This window comes from Neodiprion virginianus, chromosome 4 (assembly GCF_021901495.1).
Source record: "Neodiprion virginianus isolate iyNeoVirg1 chromosome 4, iyNeoVirg1.1, whole genome shotgun sequence".
NCBI classification, from domain to species: Eukaryota; Metazoa; Arthropoda; class Insecta; order Hymenoptera; family Diprionidae; genus Neodiprion; species Neodiprion virginianus.
This window is the reverse complement of record NC_060880.1, coordinates 26,356,890-26,381,790: the sequence shown is the minus strand read 5'-3', so window position 1 is coordinate 26,381,790 and position 24,901 is coordinate 26,356,890. Positions and strand designations below refer to the sequence as shown.

The window sequence follows — 24,901 nt, the reverse complement described above, 5'->3', positions numbered from 1 at the left end:
TTGAGTTCGGCCCTGATTCAACCGAATCAGGTAACTTTAAGTGCTGATAATAATAACTACACTATTATTTTTAATAAATAATCTTTGGAATCATTTTTAACATATATCAAAATCAGCAAATTGACATTTTCAACTATAGCTTTCGATAGTAAGATATCATTCTAAATCTACAAAGACTAAGTAACCGACGTTCAACATCGTTCGATTCATCAACTCTTCCGAACTTGAGGTGAGGCCCTGGTCCAGAATTCTACTGACGCAGACCGACACGATCCGACGGCTCTCAATCTCGTCGACCGATTCACCTGAAGATAAGTCAATCCGAGTGTTAATCTTCGAAATTGAACGAATTCTTGTTTCACCTTTATAATCAAAATCTACTTCAGTAATATTCATTTAAAAGCAAGTCTAAAATTGGTGGGTAGCTTCACTACCGCAATAAATCATACTTATTGTTTCCAAGAATTAACCAACAAGACTTAACAATAGGATATATAATAGATTTAAGATAATCTAAAAATAGAGATACAATATCGAATAATCACGACCAGCTAGTTATAAGCATCGTTCAGAGTAGATGTTCCTGGTACCAAATTATAATATCCTTTAGGATAGAATAACACACGATTTGTATAAACTTGAACACTTTATAAATTGTTGCTTTCGGCTCTTATGACATTATCACCATTGATTGTTACCAGACATTTCAATCACCAAATCGAAACAGAATATACTTCATCTTTTACCAGTTAAACCATATTAAACCATTTATTTTGAACGACCTTTTCCCCATTTTAATTATTACAAAATTGCCTCAACAATTTAAACAAACCTCACAGACCTGTACAGGACTATAGCAACACGATCCTACAAATTACCGGCTTATCGGAAGGTAGGTCTTTTCTTAGTTTTAATATTTATTCATTGTCGTTACGGGGGAGCTCGATTATTCAATTAATCATTAACTACTACCGCTCAGTACACACTCACCCCCACGTAGAAGCAGCGTATTGGGACTGCGCCCTATCGATTTCTCTCGCAAAATTACGTCGGAATAGTGCGTAAAAGAATTTATTTCGGCGCTTTTCAAAATCGCGAAAATTTTCGCCAAAAATACAAAGGGGTAAGCCTTGCAGTTTTTTTCGGCGAAAAACTTTTAGTCTCCGATTCGATTTGTATGACCCTTTTCTGACCAATTGGACCCCCAGGAACTCAGAAAACGCAGCGAAAACAGCGTGGGATCAACAGGAGAAAAGTTACGAAGTAAAAAGCACCTGCTGAAAAATGTCGAAATCACGGGTTTTCGTTTTTTGGCTGTAACTTTTGATGCGTTGATCGCAGCGTATTGGGACTGCGCTCAATCGATTTCTCTCGCAAAATTACGTCGGAATAGTGCGTCAAAGAATTTGTTTCAGCACTTTTCAAAATCGCGAAAATTTTCGCCAAAAATAGAAAGGGGTAAGCCTTGCTGTTTTTTTCGGCGAAAGACTTTTAGTCTCCGATTCAATTTGTATGACCCTTTTCTGACCAATTGGACCCCCAGGAACTCAGAAAACGCAGCGAAAACAGCGTGGGATCAACAGGATAGAAATCACGAAGGAAAAAGCACCTGCTGAAAAATGTCGAAATCACAGGTTTTCGTTTTTTGGCTGTAACTGTTGATGCGTTGCTCGCAGCGTATCGGGACTGTGCTAAATCGATTCGTCTCGCAAAATTGCGTCCGAATAGTGCCAGAGAAAATTTATTCCAGCACTTTTTAAATATTAATCCTCACGTAATATTTTTGATATGTTCTGATACTGAAAATATTAATTGCCATTTCAGGTACAACCCGAGGTGGTTATCGGTGGTTGTTCGAGGTGGTTAGCGATTGTTGGAGGTGGTCGGAGGTGGACGAGGAGGAGGACGAACTGAACTGAGTCTCAAAACCCTGTTGACATAAAAGCAGCTATTCGATAGAAATTATAGTTTATAGTTTACACAGCCCATTGCATGATATTTCATTACAAATACATATGTTTCAATGTATTTAGGAATAATTTATCAAATATACGATAAAATTGATGCACCGGATCATCGTCGACTTTAACTTTTGAAATGTCCTACCATTTTCGAACACCTACCTCCCCCTGCCGCCTCCGACCATCAATGGCCACTTTCGACCACCCCCTATCACCTTCTGCCAGCGCCGACCACCTCCTAACATTTCCGAACACCTCCAACCATCCTATTTACCCATATTACCAGATTAGCTATGATATGAAAAGAGAAGAATTATTCATTTCGAAATGGGATTCTATTCGACGCGCGCTCGATGTATTCCATAACATTAGTATTCATAATTATTCCAACAACTTTTCATTTGCTCTCTCGATCTTGAATTTTCATAGGCATAGAATCGAAACGTTGTTTTAGCTGGTCGCAAGTGAAGTATCTGCGTTGGGTAGAGGAGCAGAATTGTTTTTCGAAAAGTATTCGGATGGAAAAAAATTCAGAGTAACTGTAATACATCACGGATGCGCTAATTTTGAACGAGATGAAACGGATGCTTCGTATATGAGACGGTATTTAACGCTGCGTAGTGGTTTAAAGACCTAGAAAGGTGATAGGGAGAGAAAGAACGACGCTTCTTAACACTTCGAGTGTATTTTAACACACATTTGAAAGATACGAGCGAAATTTTTCATCATCCAACTGTCGCAGAACGGCAACGTTATTAGCCGACCCGTTCATTGAAGAATATATCTTGAGTCAACGGCTGACCATCGAAGGGCCTGGCCGCTTGAGTCTGGAATCGGCAGGAGAGATAAAGTACGTATTTCTTGTATGAAATGTGAAAGCTAAAATCATTATACATCATATCATATCATCGTACATCATACATCATACATCATACATCGTACATCATACATCGTACATCATACATCATCATACATAGTATCAAAGTTTGAAACCATAGTTTGGATGTCGGACGTTCAGAAAGTGACGTCACCAATTCAAAATCAGCTAGCCGAATTTCTCAGTCTGGAAACAACCGCGCAGTAGAGCGGACGCGTGAGAGTCGCGCTCCGCAAATTTCGAGTACCGGGTTATCAACCTCCCGGATCCCGCGCTTCGGGTCCGCTACGTATTTCGAGTACCGGGTTCTCAACCTCCCGGATTCCGCGCTTCGGGTCCGCTACGCGGTGAAACTCGACTTCCAGGATAAGCGCTCCGTGGTTCCTGGTTCATGTTTACAATAAATTATTTCAATTCGTTTTTCGCGCAACCCTAAATTCGGTAGCCGTCAGTCCGCTAATAAAATTTCTCGACTTCCAGGATAAGCGCTCCGTGGTTCCTGGTTCATGTTTACAATAAATTATTTCAATTCGTTTTTCGCGCAACCCCAAATTCGGTAGCTGTCAGTCCGCTAATAAAATATCTCGACTTCCAGGATAAGCGCTCCGTGGTTCCTGGTTCATGTTTACAATAAATTATTTCAATTCGTTTTTCGCGCAACCCTAAATTCGGTAGCCGTCAGTCCGCTAATAAAATTTCTCGACTTCCAGGATAAGCGCTCCGTGGTTCCTGGTTCATGTTTACAATAAATTATTTCAATTCGTTTTTCGCGCAACCCCAAATTCGGTAGCTGTCAGTCCGCTAATAAAATATCTCGACTTCCAGGATAAGCGCTCCGTGGTTCCTGGTTCATGTTTACAATAAATTATTTCAATTCGTTTTTCGCGCAACCCCAAATTCGGTAGCTGTCAGTCCGCTAATAAAATTTCTCGACTTCCAGGATAAGCGCTCCGTGGTTCCTGGTTCATGTTTACAATAAATTATTTCAATTCGTTTTTCGCGCAACCCCAAATTCGGTAGCTGTCAGTCCGCTAATAAAATATCTCGACTTCCAGGATAAGCGCTCCGTGGTTCCTGGTTCATGTTTACAATAAATTATTTCAATTCGTTTTTCGCGCAACCCCAAATTCGGTAGCTGTCAGTCCGCTAATAAAATTTCTCGACTTCCAGGATAAGCGCTCCGTGGTTCCTGGTTCATGTTTACAATAAATTATTTCAATTCGTTTTTCGCGCAACCCCAAATTCGGTAGCTGTCAGTCCGCTAATAAAATATCTCGACTTCCAGGATAAGCGCTCCGTGGTTCCTGGTTCATGTTTACAATAAATTATTTCAATTCGTTTTTCGCGCAACCCCAAATTCGGTAGCTGTCAGTCCGCTAATAAAATATCTCGACTTCCAGGATAAGCGCTCCGTGGTTCCTGGTTCATGTTTACAATAAATTATTTCAATTCGTTTTTCGCGCAACCCCAAATTCGGTAGCTGTCAGTCCGCTAATAAAATATCTCGACTTCCAGGATAAGCGCTCCGTGGTTCCTGGTTCATGTTTACAATAAATTATTTCAATTCGTTTTTCGCGCAACCCCAAATTCGGTAGCTGTCAGTCCGCTAATAAAATTTCTCGACTTCCAGGATAAGCGCTCCGTGGTTCCTGGTTCATGTTTACAATAAATTATTTCAATTCGTTTTTCGCGCAACCCCAAATTCGGTAGCTGTCAGTCCGCTAATAAAATATCTCGACTTCCAGGATAAGCGCTCCGTGGTTCCTGGTTCATGTTTACAATAAATTATTTCAATTCGTTTTTCGCGCAACCCCAAATTCGGTAGCTGTCAGTCCGCTAATAAAATTTCTCGACTTCCAGGATAAGCGCTCCGTGGTTCCTGGTTCATGTTTACAATAAATTATTTCAATTCGTTTTTCGCGCAACCCCAAATTCGGTAGCTGTCAGTCCGCTAATAAAATTTCTCGACTTCCAGGATAAGCGCTCCGTGGTTCCTGGTTCATGTTTACAATAAATTATTTCAATTCGTTTTTCGCGCAACCCCAAATTCGGTAGCTGTCAGTCCGCTAATAAAATTTCTCGACTTCCAGGATAAGCGCTCCGTGGTTCCTGGTTCATGTTTACAATAAATTATTTCAATTCGTTTTTCGCGCAACCCCAAATTCGGTAGCTGTCAGTCCGCTAATAAAATATCTCGACTTCCAGGATAAGCGCTCCGTGGTTCCTGGTTCATGTTTACAATAAATTATTTCAATTCGTTTTTCGCGCAACCCCAAATTCGGTAGCTGTCAGTCCGCTAATAAAATATCTCGACTTCCAGGATAAGCGCTCCGTGGTTCCTGGTTCATGTTTACAATAAATTATTTCAATTCGTTTTTCGCGCAACCCCAAATTCGGTAGCTGTCAGTCCGCTAATAAAATTTCTCGACTTCCAGGATAAGCGCTCCGTGGTTCCTGGTTCATGTTTACAATAAATTATTTCAATTCGTTTTTCGCGCAACCCCAAATTCGGTAGCTGTCAGTCCGCTAATAAAATATCTCGACTTCCAGGATAAGCGCTCCGTGGTTCCTGGTTCATGTTTACAATAAATTATTTCAATTCGTTTTTCGCGCAACCCCAAATTCGGTAGCTGTCAGTCCGCTAATAAAATTTCTCGACTTCCAGGATAAGCGCTCCGTGGTTCCTGGTTCATGTTTACAATAAATTATTTCAATTCGTTTTTCGCGCAACCCCAAATTCGGTAGCTGTCAGTCCGCTAATAAAATATCTCGACTTCCAGGATAAGCGCTCCGTGGTTCCTGGTTCATGTTTACAATAAATTATTTCAATTCGTTTTTCGCGCAACCCCAAATTCGGTAGCTGTCAGTCCGCTAATAAAATTTCTCGACTTCCAGGATAAGCGCTCCGTGGTTCCTGGTTCATGTTTACAATAAATTATTTCAATTCGTTTTTCGCGCAACCCCAAATTCGGTAGCTGTCAGTCCGCTAATACAATTTCTCGACTTCCAGGATAAGGTTGCTGGGTGAGTAAAACACTTTTATAATATTTGATGGCAATTGTAATTATATTTCATCTGAAATATTACAAACTTGTCACGTTTACAATAAATTATTTCAATTCATTTTTCGTACAAGCACATATTTAGTAGCTATGAATAATCTTATTCAATTTATTATATTATTAATTAATTAATTAATATTCTTATAATATTTGATGGCAATTGTAATTATATTTCATCTGAAATATTACAAACTTGTCACCTTTACAATAAATTATTTCAATTCATTTTTCGCGCAAGCACAAATTCAGTTGCTACGAATAAGCTTATACAATTTATTATATTATTGATTAATTACTTAATTAATTACTCAATTATATTAATCCTTACACAATATTTTCGATGTGTTCTTATACTGAAAATATTTATTACTATTCAAGGTATAACCTGAGGTGGTTGAAGGTGGTCGGAGGTGGACGAGGAGGAGGACGAGGAGGACGAGGATTTGTGCTGGGTGAGTAAAACACTTTTATAATATTTGATGGCAATTGTAATTATATTTCATCTGAAATATTACAAACTTGTCACGTTTACAATAAGTTATTTCAATTCATTTTTCGTGCAAGCACATATTCAGTAGCTATGAATAATCTTGTACAATTTATTATATTATTAATTAATTGATTAATTACATTAATCCTTACACAATATTTTTGATGTATTCCTATACTAAAAATATTCATTACTATTCCAGGTATTACCCGAGGTGGTCGGAGGTGGACGAGGAGGAGGACAAGCTGGACGAGGAAGAGGACCAGGTGGACGAGGAGGAGGACGAGGTGGACGAGGAGGAGGCCGGGTGGGTCGTGGGAGAGGACCTCTCCTCTCCTCAGAGGAGGGGAGCGGGAGGGGCAGGGAAGGGGGAGAGGCGGGCGGGGGGGGGGGGGGGGGGGGAAGGGACGGGAAGGGGAGGGAAGGGCAGGGAAGGGAAGGGAAGGGAAGGGAAGGGAAGGGCGGGTGGCGGGGCGGGGATGGGAGGGAGGGAGGGAGGGCGGGTGGGAGGGAGGGAGGGAGGGAGGGAGAGAGTGGAGGACGGATGTCGATGCGAGCCCGTTAAAGTTAATAGAGCAAAACACCCCCCCGCCCGCCCCTTCCCTCTCCCTCCCTCCCTCCCTCCCTCCCGCCCTCCCCCGCCCCGCCGCCCTGCCCTTCCCTTCCCTTCCCTTCCCTTCCCTTCCCGTCCCTTCCCCCTCCCCGCCCACCTCTCCCCCTTCCCTGCCCCTCCCCCTCCCCTCCTCTGAGGAGAGGAGAGGTCCTCTCCCACGACCCACCCCGCGTCCTCCTCGTCCACCTCGTCCTCCTCCACGTCCACCTGGTCCTCCTCCTCGTCCAGCTCGTCCTCCTCCTTGTCCACCTCCGACCACCTCGGGTAATACCTGGAATTGTAATGAATATTTTTAGTATAGGAACACATCAAAAATATTGTGTAAGGATTAATGTAATTGATCAATTAATTAATAATATAATAAATTGTACAAGATTATTCATAGCTACTGAATATGTGCTTGCACGAAAAATGAATTGAAATAATTTATTGTAAACGTGACAAGTTTGTAATATTGCAGATGAAATATAATTACAATGCCATTAAATATTATAGGAATATTATTTAATTAATTAATAATGTAACAAATTGTATAAGATTACTTATAGCTACTGAATATGTGCTTGCACGAAAAATGAATTGAAATAATTTATTGTAAACGTGACAAGTTTGTAATATTTCAGATGAAATATAATTACAATTGCCATCAAATATTATAAAAGTGTTTTACTCACCCAGCAACCTTATCCTGGAAGTCGAGAAATTTTATTAGCGGACTGACGGCTACCGAATTTGGGGTTGCGCGAAAAACGAATTGAAATAATTTATTGTAAACATGAACCAGGAACCACGGAGCGCTTATCCTGGAAGTCGAGATATTTTATTAGCGGACTGACAGCTACCGAATTTGGGGTTGCGCGAAAAACGAATTGAAATAATTTATTGTAAACATGAACCAGGAACCACGGAGCGCTTATCCTGGAAGTCGAGATATTTTATTAGCGGACTGACAGCTACCGAATTTGGGGTTGCGCGAAAAACGAATTGAAATAATTTATTGTAAACATGAACCAGGAACCACGGAGCGCTTATCCTGGAAGTCGAGAAATTTTATTAGCGGACTGACAGCTACCGAATTTGGGGTTGCGCGAAAAACGAATTGAAATAATTTATTGTAAACATGAACCAGGAACCACGGAGCGCTTATCCTGGAAGTCGAGATATTTTATTAGCGGACTGACAGCTACCGAATTTGGGGTTGCGCGAAAAACGAATTGAAATAATTTATTGTAAACATGAACCAGGAACCACGGAGCGCTTATCCTGGAAGTCGAGATATTTTATTAGCGGACTGACAGATACCGAATTTGGGGTTGCGCGAAAAACGAATTGAAATAATTTATTGTAAACATGAACCAGGAACCACGGAGCGCTTATCCTGGAAGTCGAGATATTTTATTAGCGGACTGACAGCTACCGAATTTGGGGTTGCGCGAAAAACGAATTGAAATAATTTATTGTACACATGAACCAGGAACCACGGAGCGCTTATCCTGGAAGTCGAGAAATTTTATTAGCGGACTGACAGCTACCGAATTTGGGGTTGCGCGAAAAACGAATTGAAATAATTTATTGTAAACATGAACCAGGAACCACGGAGCGCTTATCCTGGAAGTCGAGAAATTTTATTAGCGGACTGACGGCTACCGAATTTAGGGTTGCGCGAAAAACGAATTGAAATAATTTATTGTAAACATGAACCAAGAACCACGGAGCGCTTATCCTGGAAGTCGAGAAATTTTATTAGCGGACTGACAGCTACCGAATTTGGGGTTGCGCGAAAAACGAATTGAAATAATTTATTGTAAACATGAACCAGGAACCACGGAGCGCTTATCCTGGAAGTCGAGATATTTTATTAGCGGACTGACAGCTACCGAATTTGGGGTTGCGCGAAAAACGAATTGAAATAATTTATTGTAAACATGAACCAGGAACCACGGAGCGCTTATCCTGGAAGTCGAGATATTTTATTAGCGGACTGACAGCTACCGAATTTGGGGTTGCGCGAAAAACGAATTGAAATAATTTATTGTAAACATGAACCAGGAACCACGGAGCGCTTATCCTGTAAGTCGAGAAATTTTATTAGCGGACTGACGGCTACCGAATTTAGGGTTGCGCGAAAAACGAATTGAAATAATTTATTGTAAACATGAACCAGGAACCACGGAGCGCTTATCCTGGAAGTCGAGTTTCACCGCGTAGCGGACCCGAAGCGCGGAATCCGGGAGGTTGAGAACCCGGTACTCGAAATACGTAGCGGACCCGAAGCGCGGGATCCGGGAGGTTGATAACCCGGTACTCGAAATTTGCGGAGCGCGACTCTCACGCGTCCGCTCTACTGCGCGGTTGTTTCCAGACTGAGAAATTCGGCTAGCTGATTTTGAATTGGTGACGTCACTTTCTGAACGTCCGACATCCAAACTATGGTTTCAAACTTTGATACTATGTATGATGATGTATGATGTACGATGTATGATGTACGATGTATGATGTATGATGTATGATGTACGATGATATGATATGATGTATAATGATTTTAGCTTTCACATTTCATACAAGAAATACGTACTTTATCTCTCCTGCCGATTCCAGACTCAAGCGGCCAGGCCCTTCGATGGTCAGCCGTTGACTCAAGATATATTCTTCAATGAACGGGTCGGCTAATAACGTTGCCGTTCTGCGACAGTTGGATGATGAAAAATTTCGCTCGTATCTTTCAAATGTGTGTTAAAATACACTCGAAGTGTTAAGAAGCGTCGTTCTTTCTCTCCCTATCACCTTTCTAGGTCTTTAAACCACTACGCAGCGTTAAATACCGTCTCATATACGAAGCATCCGTTTCATCTCGTTCAAAATTAGCGCATCCGTGATGTATTACAGTTACTCTGAATTTTTTTCCATCCGAATACTTTTCGAAAAACAATTCTGCTCCTCTACCCAACGCAGATACTTCACTTGCGACCAGCTAAAACAACGTTTCGATTCTATGCCTATGAAAATTCAAGATCGAGAGAGCAAATGAAAAGTTGTTGGAATAATTATGAATACTAATGTTATGGAATACATCGAGCGCGCGTCGAATAGAATCCCATTTCGAAATGAATAATTCTTCTCTTTTCATATCATAGCTAATCTGGTAATATGGGTAAATAGGATGGTTGGAGGTGTTCGGAAATGGTAGGACATTTCAAAAGTTAAAGTCGACGATGATCCGGTGCATCAATTTTATCGTATATTTGATAAATTATTCCTAAATACATTGAAACATATGTATTTGTAATGAAATATCATGCAATGAGCTGTGTAAACTATAAACTATAATTTCTATCGAATAGCTGCTTTTATGTCAACAGAGCTTTGAGACTCAGTTAAGTTGGATCTCGATTTTTGCCATCGTATGTAGGACATTGGGTTACAAGAACAAATGCGAATTACGAAGAACTCCGTATTAGAGATAAGGATATTTTAGTTCAAGTATACCTATACACAGAAATCCGTATGTGAATATACTAAAACCTCTGTGTTTATTGTAAAAATCTAGTTTTAAATATGTGTACATATGTATATACACATGCATAAGTATACATATACACATATACACATACATGTACATAAATAATTGCCAAGAAATTAGAAACACTCACAACTTGTCGCAAATAGAGTAAAACGTAAGGTTAATAATATACAAATTACACAAGCGCAACGTAAAACGTGGCAAGGGTAATCCTAGTGCAGTGATTGTATAAACTGAAGAAGTATACATTTACATATACATGATATAAATTAATAGTCCAGAAAAGAGTATTTAGAGAGCTTATCTAATTCCGATCTTGTCACAATAGATCATTAACATAATCAATATACGGTTAAAGCTGTATTAGCTACATTCACTATTAGAGATAATATTATTTCTCCATTTTTACAGTTATTTAATTTCTTGTACAACAATTTTTCAAATTTCACCGCAAAATGCCCAACGAGTTCTCGTTGTGCAAACACGAGTCAAATTACCTTACAGATGGCATTACATTGATTTTTGCCTTCTCACGTCGAGTTATAAATACAGAGAAATCTCAATGAGAGCTCATTTCTATAAGATTTATTGTAGTGTTATATTCGTAGCTGTACCTGTTATTCTATATTATATACTGTCCTAAATTTTAAACACACGGCACAACAATGGCTGAAAGCACAATGGCAAGAAGAGAGGAGCAATTTGCATCTTAATCAATCTTTTCTTCTTTATACGTAGCACAGCGATGTCACGTCGGAGGATATGTACTAGTGGATCACTAGGTAGGGCACAGAACTGAAACATAATTATGTTAAAAATCTTCAACATCTCTTACAGAAAGTAGGTACGTTGCCAGACCTTATGTATCAACAATGAATATTCATAGGGGCTATATTCATAAATACTTACAAAAGTAAGCTAATATTTTACCCGCAATTGCTTATTACTGATAACTTGATATGATAATATCCCCTTCCCACCCCTCCCCTCCCCTCACACGACCCACCACGCCATACCTACTTCTGCTCCTACTCCTACTCCTACTACGACGACTACTCCTATTCCTACTCCGACTACTCCTACTCCTAATCCCACTCCAACTCCTACTATTCCTACTTCTACTCATATTCCTACTCCGAGTCCTATTCCTACCACTACTCCTACTTCTACTCCTATTTCTACATCTTCCCCTGATCCTACTCCTGATGCTGATTCTACTTCATCAAATATTGTAAAAATGTTAAACTCACCGAGCACGAATCCTTGTCCTCCACCTCGTCCAGCTCGACCACCTCCAACCACCGCCAACCACCCCCGACGACCACTGCTAACCACCTCGGGTTATAACTGGAATAGTAATAAATATTTTCAGTACAAGAACACATCAAAAGTATTATGTAAGGATTAATATAATTAAATAATCTCTTAATACGTAATAAATTTCATGAGCTACTAAATATGTGCTTGTACAAAAAATGAATTGAAATAATTTATTGTAAACATGACAAGTTTGAAATATTTTAGATGAAATATAATTACAATTGCCATCAAATATTATAAAAATGTTTTACTCACCAAGCACAAATCCTCGTCTTCCTCGTCCACCTTGTTCTCCTCGTCTTCCTCGTCCTCCTCCTCGTCTACCTCCGACCACCTCCAACGACGACCGACGACCACCGATAACCACCTTCGGTTGTACCTTCAATAGTAATAAATATTTTCAGTATATGAACACATCAAAAATATTGTGTAAGGATTAATGTAATTAATGAACTAATCAATTATATAATAAATTTTATTAGCGCATTCAAAGCTACTGAATATGTGCTTCGGGAAAAATAAATTGAAATAATTCATTGTGTACATGACAAGTTTGAAATATTTTAGATGAAATATAATTACAATTGCCATCAGATATTATAAAAATGTTTTACTCACCGAGCACAAATCCTCGTCCTCCTCCCCCACCTTGTTCTCCACGTCTTCCTCATCCTTCTTCTTGTCCACCTCAGATCACCTCCAACACCCACCGATAACGACCTCGGGTTATACATGGAATAGTAATAAATATTTTCAGTATTTTAACACATCAAAAATATTGTGTAACGAATAATATCATTTTTTTATGGACAGATTTTACCAAGAAGATTATGAGAAAATTAGAAAAAATTATAGAAATTTTACTAGCACGATGATAGCTACTGAATTACGACTTGGGCGAAATATGAATTGAAATAATTTATTTTAAACATAACAAGTTCAAAAATTTTGGATAGAATAAAATCCCAATTGCCATTGAATAGTAGAAAATTGTTATACTCACCGTGCAGAAATCCTCGTTCTCTTCGTCCACCTTGTTCTCCTCGTCTTCCTTGTCCTCCGAGAGTCGAGTTTCATCAGGTAGCGGACCTGGAGCGCTGGAACCATGGAGCGCTTTTCCTGAAATTCAAGCTTCACCAGGTAGCGGACCTGGAGCGTAGAAACTACGGAGCACTTGTCCCTGAAGTCGAGTTGCACCAGGTAGTGGACCTTGGACGCAGAAACTACGGAGCGCTTGTTCTGGAAGTCGAGTTTCACCAGGTAGTGGACCAGGAGCGCAGAAACTACGGAGCGCTTGTTCTGGAAGTCGAGTTTCACCAGGTAGCGGACCTGGAGCGCAGAAAGTACGCAGCGCTTGGTCAAAAGTCGCCAGGTTAAGGACCTGGACAGCCAGAACTACGGAAAATCAGTCCTGCAGATCAAAAGTCACCAGGTCAAGGACCTGGACAGCCAGAACTATGAAGCGTTTGTTCTGGAAGTCGATTTTCACCAGGTAGCGAACCTGGAGCGCAGAAACCACGGAGCGCTTGTTCTGGAAGTCGAGTTTCACCAGGTAGCGGACCTGGAGCGCAGAAACTACGGGGCGCTTGTCCTGGAAGTCGAGTTGCACCAGGAAACGGACCCGGAACGCAGGATCCAGGAGGTAGAGTACCCGGTACTCGAAATTTGCGGAGCGCGATTCTCATACGTCCGCTCTACTGCGTGGTTGTTTCCAGACTGAGGAATTCGGCCAATTGATTTTCGTCTATATAGATCAAGAGAGAAAAAATTTTGGGTGACGTCACTTTCTGAACATCCGAACATCCAAAATTTGGTGTCGAACTTTAATACTATGTATGATGTATGATGACTTTAGTCTTTACATTTCAGACAAGAAATACGCACTTTATCATTCCTGCCGATTCCAGACTCAAGCGGCTAGGCCCTTCGGTTGTCAGCCGTTGACTCAAGATATTCTTCAGTTAACGGTTTAGCTAATAACGCTGCTGTTCTGCGACAGTTGGATGATAACAATTTTTGCTCGTACCTTTTAAATGTGTGTTAAGATAAACTCGAAGTTTCAAGAAGCTTCGTTTTTTCTGTCCCTGTCAAAAAAAAATCGCCAACAGTCACCCTTTTAGGCCTTCAAATCAGAACACTGCGTTAAGTGCTGTCTCATACATACGGAGCATCCCATTTCATCTCAATCAAAATTAGCTCATCCGTGATGTATTACAGTTACTCCGAATTTTTTTCCATACGAACACTTTCCGAAAAACAATTCTGCTTCTCTACCCAACGTAGATAGATACTTCGCTTGCGACTAGCTAAAATAGCGTTTGGATTCTATGCCTTCGAAAATTCAACATCGAGAGAGCAAATGAAAAGTTGTAATAATTATGAATATTAATGTTATGGAATACATCGAGCACGTGTCGAATAGAATCCCATTTCGAAATGAATAATTCTTCAATTTTCATATTATAGCCATATTATTGTAGATAATATGATTTGTCTCCTGGAAAATCATGAAAGTTACAGTATGCATTACGTATTAATCGTAAATAGATCATCTATATTAATATCGTACATGGACCGCATATGCATATACATATACTTTTTGGTCTCTGCGTCATTATTACATCTGATCTATTATTATTTATGATCTATGTATACATTCTTCTCTCGGGTGCCTATACCTTAATCAAATCACTGTTTTGCTACGAATTTTGGAAGGAATTTATTCTCATTATTAATTTCTTGTATCGCGGAGGTGGTTGGAGGTGTTCGGAAATGGTTGGAGGTGTTCAGAAATGGTACGAGGTGGTAGGGGGTGTTCGGACGTGGTAGGAGCTGCTAGGAGGTGGTAGGAGGTGGCAGGAGGTGTTTGGCGGTGGTTGGAGGGGGTAGGAAGTGTTTGGCAGTAGTTGGAGGTGATCGGCGGTGGTCGAGGAGGACGAGAACGAGGAGGATAACGAGGGGGAGGAAAAGGCAGAGGACGGAAATTCAAATTCCATCGGTCTAATTCTTGGTCCCTGACTCAATGACGTTTGCAATTTGATTCGATGATCAAAAAACGGGTTGCTTTGCACCTACGTTCTGTTGAACAATTGTTTGGTTGTAGAAGCCATTACATTGGCTTGCTATGCATTTGAACGTACAACGTACAATGATTGTGGTATCACATTATCTTCATAGTTTTGAAAGAGAATAATAAACAATTGTATTAAAATTTACGAAATGCTCAATTTATAAACAAATACTTCCTTCGTTTCACAAAAGTTAGGCTTACAATCACATTAGTAATCACTAAAATATAAAAATAAATTAAAACATACTTGTTTAAATGTATCAGCCGCAGCCTCCATTGGCTAGTTACAGTATGTAAGGTATAATATATAGGTACGGTTATAATTCTTACCAGAAGGCAGAAAACCCTTGCTTCACCTTACGTGACGGAATTAATTATGCAGCTAGAATACACGATGCAATTAATAAACGGACAGGTATTCGTGTATACTGCAGGTCCTCACAAGGTGAGTCAGGAAATATATTTGAAAGTTAAAGAACATGAAAAGAAATTCTATGGGTGGAAGAGATTCTCTCAATATCACCGCCTTCTGGAGTGAATCAATAACGAATCATTCACCGCAATAGTTATTACGTGGTAATGCGCACATCGAGGAAGGACTAATCACGCTAATGCCAGAACTTGTACCGAATGCATAGACTCATATGTGTGCAATTTGTGAATAAATATGTATAATACATGTTATAAATTTTTACTACGATTTGCTATTATTGTACATTCAGCTGTCGTTAGGAATTGATTATGATAGTAGATGCTGGTCACTAATGTCATCTTACGAGAAAGATAAAGTTCAAAATGAGTGAAAAAATACAGACATTCTTTACCAATCATCGCGTAGCATATATGGATACAATAGCCGTTCACAAAAGCCCTGAGTTATTACACACGTAGTGTAACGACAAGAATTAGTACTCACAGCTGGCCAAGTAAAATTACACACATATCTGTCCATAATTAATATTTAGTTTAGGACAGATCAATACCTTCAATTCATATCATAATTACCAACAGACGATTACTGTGACAAATTATTTTGGTCCCGTGATCGAAAGTTGCGTCTCAGTCTATCATAAGTATGTACATATTAAGTCTTATTATAAGATAGTTATACTTCATGGGCATAGCCTGTGTCACGAAAAATCTTCACTCGTGTATTTTAATGCGATTTTCACACCCCGTTTCTGAACATTGGTATCTCACATGCCACTTAATTCATCCTATTAAATAAATACGTGCTGCATTTTAAACGAAAAACATTCGGATATTATATTATATATTCCTTATATACAGATGAACCTAGCAAGTAATTTATTCCTTTTAAATCAGTGTATCAATCAGCAAGGTTACTTGTCATATAAAATATTATAATTCTGTAGAATAATTATTTTGACATCGATTCTGAAATCTGTTTATTGTTCTTTGTCTTGTTCTAATAATAGGAAGGATCAATGAATTGACGCAATTTTACTATAGAATGAGAGAAACTTCTGTCTTTCAAACAGTCCATGAAAAATGTTCAACGTAACTGATATATATGTTCGTAGTTATAGTATTGTACATTAATCCTATTTGTTGAAACAAAAAGAGATCCTCTTTAGTTCTGCAGAGTACTACTCTTCGAAAATTCAAATCACATAAAGTGAAATTTTACAATCATCCATACACACGGTATATTTAAAATGGCCATTTTGCCTACAAACCTGTGTAAAATTCTTCCAAAATCCCTTAATGGAATTATTTTCCAAGCATCTTAAAGCTTATAGAGAGCCGGCGACTGTTATCAAAGAAAAGAAAATAAACAAAATACCCTGCTAATCAAATGCCACTACTTATTCGATACTGCATTTTATTATTAGTTGATTGCTATCAAGCTAGGACGAAAGAATTGTGTAGGACCGAATGCCCTGTCAAATGGAAGGCAAAAATCTTATTCCTATAAAATATAAGTTTATATATAAGTCATGTTACATCGGCACAAGAGAATACTTGTAATCCCGGGAACAGTCGTCGCGCCCCAAAAGTAACACGAATTTCTTAAAAATCTTTTGTTACGCCGGTCACGCCCGGGTGTCGTTTCCGGTTTCGTGCAGTGACGCGCAGCGCACTTTAAATATTTAGGCAACGCAGAGTCTTTGAAGGTACTCTCGACGTGAACTGGAAGGATTCTTGTCTTAGAGGATGCGCAACGTTATCATCCTCCAGTCTGTCGTCGAGCACACCTTCCGGTTCGTCGACCTCGTTCAAATTTATGTCGAATTCCCTGTTGCCCATCAGCGTTTTCAGGCACAGTTTCTCCTCCTTAATTCTCGCCCTCACAAGCATCTCCAGGGTGAACAAATGCTCGTCTTGAGCGTCGGGCAGATACTGATGCATAAAGTCTGCTAGTCTGAAAAGCAGAATAAAATTACATGTCACGCTCTGATCACATTCCTGGCATTCCTAAAATTTCTCTATAGAATTCATTCGAAAGTACCTTAGAAGGTATTCGACGTTATGGCCACTGGGACCTGAGCATTCGGTGATTTGATTCGCTATCGTGCTGACAGGAGCATCCCCTAACCAGTGTTGATTTCCGCTAGTCGCGATGTACACCAAAGCTGGAAAACTCTGGTTTCCATCTCTCGTGTAAAATGTTGTTAGTTTCGTCAGATAACCACCCAAGGTACACTCTCGTTTCTCCAAATAAGGCAGGGCTGCGTTACCACGCAGCTCGAAGGCACGTCCCCAAGCAATTCCCTTAAAATTGAAATTAAGACGAGTTAACGTACAAAGTTTCATCCACCTTAAGTGCGAAGGCTATGAATCGACAAAATTGTAAGCCGTCGATCCAAAATTTGTAAATACGCCTGCATTTATGCAATCCACTGCACGTTCCATCAAAACTCGCCTACATTTCGGCAACTAAGTGTACAATTTACCGATCGCCTTTTAAATTGCCCGTGACATATTTTCCACAAATAAGCTGATATAACAAGTCAAACTATTTACCTCTTTGTCTTCGATCAGGGTTGCAACACGGCCAGGCTAAAACAAAAGGAAAAGTATCGATAAGCCAAAAGCATTGCATCATAATTAAACTAACCAACTATGTCATGACTACGGTCACAGTTATTAGAAGAGTCTTATCTTGGCCAGACATATTTAATCCTAAAGAAGCCCTGGCTTATTATATCCTGTTATAGCATAAGAGGAATGTATACAATATGCTTATGCAATTGAAAACAAGTGGAACAGATTTCACGAATAACTGTTCTTACATTAGAAATATATATTTGTTGTTACTACGAAGCAGAACGAGGGTAAAAAATCACAGAAACTTGACACCTTATCGAATGGATGACAATTCATAGTTCTGTGCCCCTCGTCTATCAATTCTCGATTAAATTTCAAGAAGACTAGGAATATAACTGGGTCAACGAACGAGAGTACTATGCATAGTAAAGCGAATATCTAAAAATTGACGCCAGTAAATAAATGAAAAGGTTGCGTTTCGTCGAGACCACAACAGTCCGTTCAATGACCGTATCGAATACCGGAATACCTGCAGTACTTATAAGGTTATGAAAACTAGAGTTAGATTTCTTCTCGTATTTTTATCAAAACTTTCAACAAAAGATACTCGTACATCCAACCACGTTCGTGATGCAGGACCAGGGTTGGATTGCAAGACCTCGGTTGAAATCGATACTCCTGTCTGGTTCAACTTGTCACTGAATTTTCTTTCACACCACGCTATACCGATATCAATTACCACTGGTAGCTTGGGAGTAAGAAATTGGATGACCGATACTTGTCTGGGAATTATACTCAACGACGCTGCTGATTTTCTTCTTTAAACTTTATATACCATATAATGCAAAAAATAAAAATACAAAAATATCTATATCTTCGTAGGTGTATTGATAACTTCTTCGTCGTAACATTTTTCCAAAGTAGCATCTTCTAAAATTGTACAGAAAAATTAAAATATGATAATTATAAAAGCGTCGAAAATATCGTAAAGTTTGTTACAATTCGTTTTTTTTTTTTTTTTTTTTGCCTTAACATTTCAGTGACGTAAGTTTGATTCTAAAAATTATCCTCGCGTCGGTTTGCCAACGGTCAACGAAATGATTTTCGCGGTCGAAGAATAAATACCAATTTGAATTGGTTACAAGCCAACGAAACCATTACACAGCGTACCAGGCACGCGGGTTATACGACCGTGGAAAACTTGATATATCCAATTCACGATGTCCTGTATGTTATGCTGTAAAACGCCAATATTGACATACGATCCAAGATTGAAGTTAAAATAATGCCAACGTGACTGAAATTCACGCTGGAATTGGGCACCGGAAGACATAGGTATAAGTTAAAACTCTGAATGAAATGAAATGAATTGGGTATGAGGCCGTTTTGCAAGCGCGGTTCAATCGCATCGTTTTCCATAGCTTTGAGCTTTGGGAATTGGTAAATTGGCCGGACAATGAATTGAAATTGCGAGGCAATTGGGTGCTCGGAGCGCTGTGAATTACAGTGATCAATTCATCAGGGTTCTTTGTCAACGTGTAAGTAATGTAAATCCCTCCGAGCACGTGTTCCTGGCGCAAAATTTGGCGACGATCAGACGTCACGGTTTGAAGCATTAAAAAAAGAAAATAACAAGAATAATTTTAACCACGCGTGCGAAGAATCAAAACGTAAAGATTAGAAACTAAAAGAAGAAGCGGCGAATCGACCTTGGGATTTTTTAAGATATTCGCAGAAAGTGAAGAAACGAAAATTTACGGATCACGGAGAGGGACTGTGATCCACGAAACTGGCAGTATTTATAAATCAAACAGCCTATGATGAAAAAAAAACATCAACGCTTTGTTTTTTTTGGGTTGCTGCAAGTGCCTCTTTGATATATATATATATATGTACTTACCAAGAGTGAAACAAAGTTTGAAAAAATATTTAATACAGATATAATCAAGTGGATGAAAGATGAAGAGACGATACAGGAAGAAAGGCTAATGTGTACTTATATTATTTAAACATCCAAGAGACATTCCGTATACTGCTGTTGAGCCAAGAGAATTACACGTGCAGCAGCAGAGCGCCCGATAAGCATGCCTACACAGTTCAGTCTACAATAACAAAATGTTATACAGTTTAGCCTGTAATCGCGACAGAATAAACCTAGACGTGTCACACTAGAGAATTGACATTGCTCAGATCATATACTATAGGTATTATACATTTTTCTCGTGCCAAGTTAACGAGTCAAGAATTTTCTCGCCAGTAATGTATAATGTATATATTAGGAATCTACGCATACGTACTACGTGTATGCATACTTTCCGTAATAGTCAGCAATTAGCATTCAAGCTTGAAATCGAGAGGAGAGAAGAAACAAGCAACTATCAATGACTCTAGAACTCTATTTTGTATTCATTTACACTTTAAACCACAAAATCAATTCACGTTCTGCTGTAATCGGCTCCAAGTCTGGAATACCAATGTTACCCATCAGCATCAGCGGAAGCGATGATTATAATTCACAAATGAAATTGCAAAAACTGAATGTAAAGCGCTACGCTGTAATAGCGAATATCGAAACCGATAATATTCAGCTTGTGGTATCCACGCAGAAGGTGAATTTGCAAATGAAATTTTCCGCTCAACTTGACCCACTTACATTTTGTTCTTCTAATTTTGTCCGGTTTATTGAAGCCGAAAAACTTTACAGCCTTGACAGTAATTCATGTTCTTATTTCACACAAGGTCATTATCATTTTTTTTTAACGGTGTTTAACCATTATCAAGAACATTCTGCGATCTTCGTCAGGCTTACTGAGCATTTGGGAGGTCAGTTTCTTCACATAAATGCTGTGTGCAATTATATTTTGATCTTTTATTCGAACCAAGAATCATAACAACCAAGATTAAGCGAAATTGTTACAATGATTGTACGTCGACACGGAAGTCCCCTTTTCAACTATTTCAGGGGGTAAAAATCTACTGTGACTACTATACGTCGTTTGCTAGTTTTGGCATTAACATGTATATTTCCAACAACAATAAACTTTCTAGGTGATAAAGTACCACAATATTATTGTAATTTCTTTTTCCGAGCTGCTAGTTCCGAGTATGACATATTAAACGTTATATTCAAGTATATGTTATTCAACAAAGCTCTGAATTTTTAAATTTTCTCATAATACACAATGACCCTACATTCGCATTACTTACTGCAATACAAAAACGCAATATAGTGTCCTCTTTACACGTACATACATACATATGTATATATACGAGATAAATCTGCGGTTACTCCAATTAAGGAGACTTCAAAATAATCGCGCGAAAAGCATATACAATAAATGTAAAAAAGTGAAATAAAATACCACGATATTATACGTGGATCGCCATTGCAAAGCAGCAGCGGCATATCTACCACTTGGCACAGAAACATCCAACTTCGGGGAATGAATTGGAAACTTAACACAAAACCTGTATCGAATTGTTGGTAAACTCTGCCGTCGAACACAGCGCGATGTAAACGTGACGGGATGGAATTTACGATGTAGTAATATTCGGATAAATATAAAGCGTATTTGTATGCATACATAGGTATGTAACACGTGTCGAATATATGCTAAAGCAATCCGGCAGTTGGCAATCAGCGATCGAATCGCGCAGCGATCTCTGCTGCGAAATAATTTTCTTCGTGCCAATACGTGTTCGCATCGCCAGTCTTTCGTTAATAGAACAAAATTTTCTACCAAGGAATGGTATTACACACGCGTATGTATTCTAGCACGCCTCGAAAACGTGCCCGCGAAGATATTGCCACTGTATATTATATACGTATATAAATAAAACTCTGAGGAATATTTTAAAATCGGGCCGTCGTGTTTTTCTCTTTCTCTGTCTATCTTTAACCAAGTTGTTTAACTCTGACCATTAAATTTCAGATACTAGGTTACTGGATACACATACAAGTGTCACGACTCGTGTTTACGTTCACGCAACCCGCTGTTTCAAATCTCTTTTTCAACTAAAGGGCTAAATTGTTCTCGTCGTTTAAACAAGATATCAGCGCTACGGAAATGATCAAATGACGGGAATGTACTTTCATAAGTGCAGTGTACAAACGTCAGAAATGTTGATTTTGCGGAAGTTTTTATAGCCCCGTGTTACATCTATTTTATCTTCACAGCCTTGAACAAGCTTGAGTCCAGCATTTCGTGTCTAAGGTCGAATCTTCTCTGCGTAGACCGAAGTTCACAAATAGACGACAAGTAAAAGTCGAAGTAAAAGTACTATATCGTAATTGATCCGTGAGAATTGATCTGAAGAGAAGTTCTGAACAAAAAGAGTACATCTCGTAATCGCGAAAGCTTGCAAAATCCAACAATAACTTGTACGAAGTCCCCAATGCAACTTGGAACATTGAACACGTATCATTGTCAGTAAAATCGCGAATCAGCCAAGGGTATGTTAAGAGACATTAACTTACCTTGTCAGCGGTGCCTCGGTGAGTGACATTTCCCTGCCAAAATTTTCTGGTGAAGCCCCTGATGTACCCGGCGAGGCTTTTCTCGAAATCGAATCCCGGGTGCCAACACAGGGATCCGTATCCAAAAACCCAGAGTCCAGTCACTGCGTTCATTTTCGGCTTTCCAAAAAGTCTCCGGAAGCGATTGCTCTCTTCTCAATCTCTCTCGATCTCTTCTAGTCTTCCTCAAACACGCGATTTATCCGATCACGTCTATATCGTGCACGAAGCAGTCTCTCGACGGTAAGTTTAAAATATTTTGTTTACTTTTTATAATCACTCGACGGATCGTTCCGCAATCCTCTTCTTCCCCGCAACGCGTTTGCTTGCACTTGTTTGCACAGACGAAGATGAAATAACGCGGGAGCGTATCAAAGTTCTTATTGAATTTAGTAAAAAAAAATACGAAGCTGCACACCGAGCAGCGATAATTAATTAGGTACACTATGTGTCTGTGTCGATGCAGCAATAACAATTGCGAGTAATAACAGATGTAACGGTGTAATAACGGTAATAGTAACAACGATAAAATATATATCACAGACCGGGCAGTGAGTCAGTAATTGGCTAAGGTAGAGGAAAATATGTGCAATTATCTAAATTCCTAGTCCTTTTTCGTCACCGCGATTCCCATGATCAATCAACTGCTCGTCGGCAGTCTGGTCAAGATCTCCGGGAAGTTCCGCAGGTGTACAACAAAGAGTATAATCAGTCGGGTTACAGAATGATCGACAGCCATCTATGCGCGTGTTGACATCGACGCTGTCAAGTCCTGCACAACAGACAGCCGGCCGCTACGTCGTCAGTTCGTTCGATCAAATATCGTTCTACGCCCGTTCGTATTTTCGCCGATTTACCGACGCCGGTTCTCTCGTACTTTTCGAGTACTGTGGAATATTCGCTCCGCTCGGCGTGCCCTGCTCTATTAACCACCACGGCAGCATTTAGCCGGTATATATAACGCGTCCTTCGTGTTCACACAGCGACGTGGTGCACGTATGTGTATATATGTATTTACGTCCTCGGTTTTCGGTCCGTCGACGAGGCGTCCGCGTCGCGAGTCGGCCGCTGCACTTTTCTAGGGACCCGTCGGGCGTCCGATCACGACGGTCTTTGATTCCTGAATCGCGTCACGCGAGCCACGCTGCTGAACTGTTCACTGACATCTGTTTCACTGTCAGTGGGAATAGCAGACGGCGAAAAGCCGCCGCGCTGCGCGTGCGTTGGGAGAAAAGGATGATGAAACAACCGTCGCGGGTTGACGCACCGTGTCTCTCATCCGTAGCCTCGTCTCGAGAGCCTGTGATCTTGAGGGAGTACGACCACGTGCGTCTCACAATCAATTGCAATTCACTCTTATTATGTGGTTGAAGCGGAAAACGTGAAAATATATTTCTTGGTATTCGGTCGTAATATACGTACACTGCTCTTTCGATTAGATTAAAGTGATCAATTATAAACGTTCTCTTCGCAATTTCCTATCGCTTGGCGTCCTGATGTTGCGTCGTAAGCTTTCAAAATTCTAACAGCTATAAACTAGGAGTGCGCAGTAACGGAAATTAGGTACCGATTTTCGGTACGGGTTTCGTATTCGGTAGTTTCGGTTGACCGAAATATCGAATTTTCGGTAAACTCTTTAATCTACAAATACCATCGGAAGAAGACTAAGAATAATTTGTATTGAACTGTACTAAATATAGATAATCTAAATAGTATTTAGTTTATCAGAAATTTCGGTATGTACTTCGGTATTTATCGAAATTTCGATATTCGGTATCGGTATTGGCAGAAGGTTCCCGTGTCGATACATTCCGAGAAAGGAGATACCGAAATACCGCGCACCCCTGCTACAAACTAACCACAACCCCTAATTCCCCCTCCTTCGACTTTTCGAAGAATCCTAACGATGAACACAAATTTTCCACTTCGCTTTCTCAGCCAATCATCACAAATGATATTTTCTAGACTTCCTCGAATTCCTCTCCACTTCTATTCTTATTCACTTCCAACAATTCAAACTAATAAAATTTATTCTTAGTTATAAAGATTTCCTCCACTCGAACACGTACTCTCCGTGAATCTGCTTTCTTAGTCTCTTCAAGATTGTACCGCACTCGCGTTATTCTATCTATATCTATATAAGTTATTTCATATTGTATCGACCACTGCAAACTTTAACAAATTTTACGATATATTTTTATACACTGTTAGGAAATACCCTCAATTCTTTAATTATTTAAGCGAAAATTCTGCATCAAAAATGCTCAACAGTTGAAGCTCGTATGTGGTGCCGCTCACTTTATTAGTCAAAAGATGTTGCAGAGTCATCAGATTCGTATGTAATAATGTTATAAGGAAAATTACCAACGTTATAATTTCCTATATATAATTCTTACCAAGAAATTATGAATTTTATCATCTGGGGAGGATAAGACTGAAGCGAATAAAATTCATGCGAAA

General features: G+C 39.6%; 1 protein-coding gene across 1 annotated transcript; it reads right to left on the bottom strand.

Annotated features, from left to right (window-relative positions):
- Positions 1-15,048: 15,048 nt before the first annotated feature.
- Positions 15,049-23,617, bottom strand: LOC124304037 (glutathione-specific gamma-glutamylcyclotransferase 1). Its single transcript, XM_046761974.1, has 4 exons — positions 22,403-23,617; positions 17,902-17,937; positions 17,387-17,649; positions 15,049-17,299 (listed from the first exon to the last, which is right to left on the bottom strand). The coding sequence occupies exons 1-4, from the start codon at positions 22,553-22,555 to the stop codon at positions 17,020-17,022; spliced, it is 732 nt and encodes a 243-aa protein (XP_046617930.1). The 5' UTR covers positions 22,556-23,617; the 3' UTR covers positions 15,049-17,019.
- Positions 23,618-24,901: the final 1,284 nt, after the last annotated feature.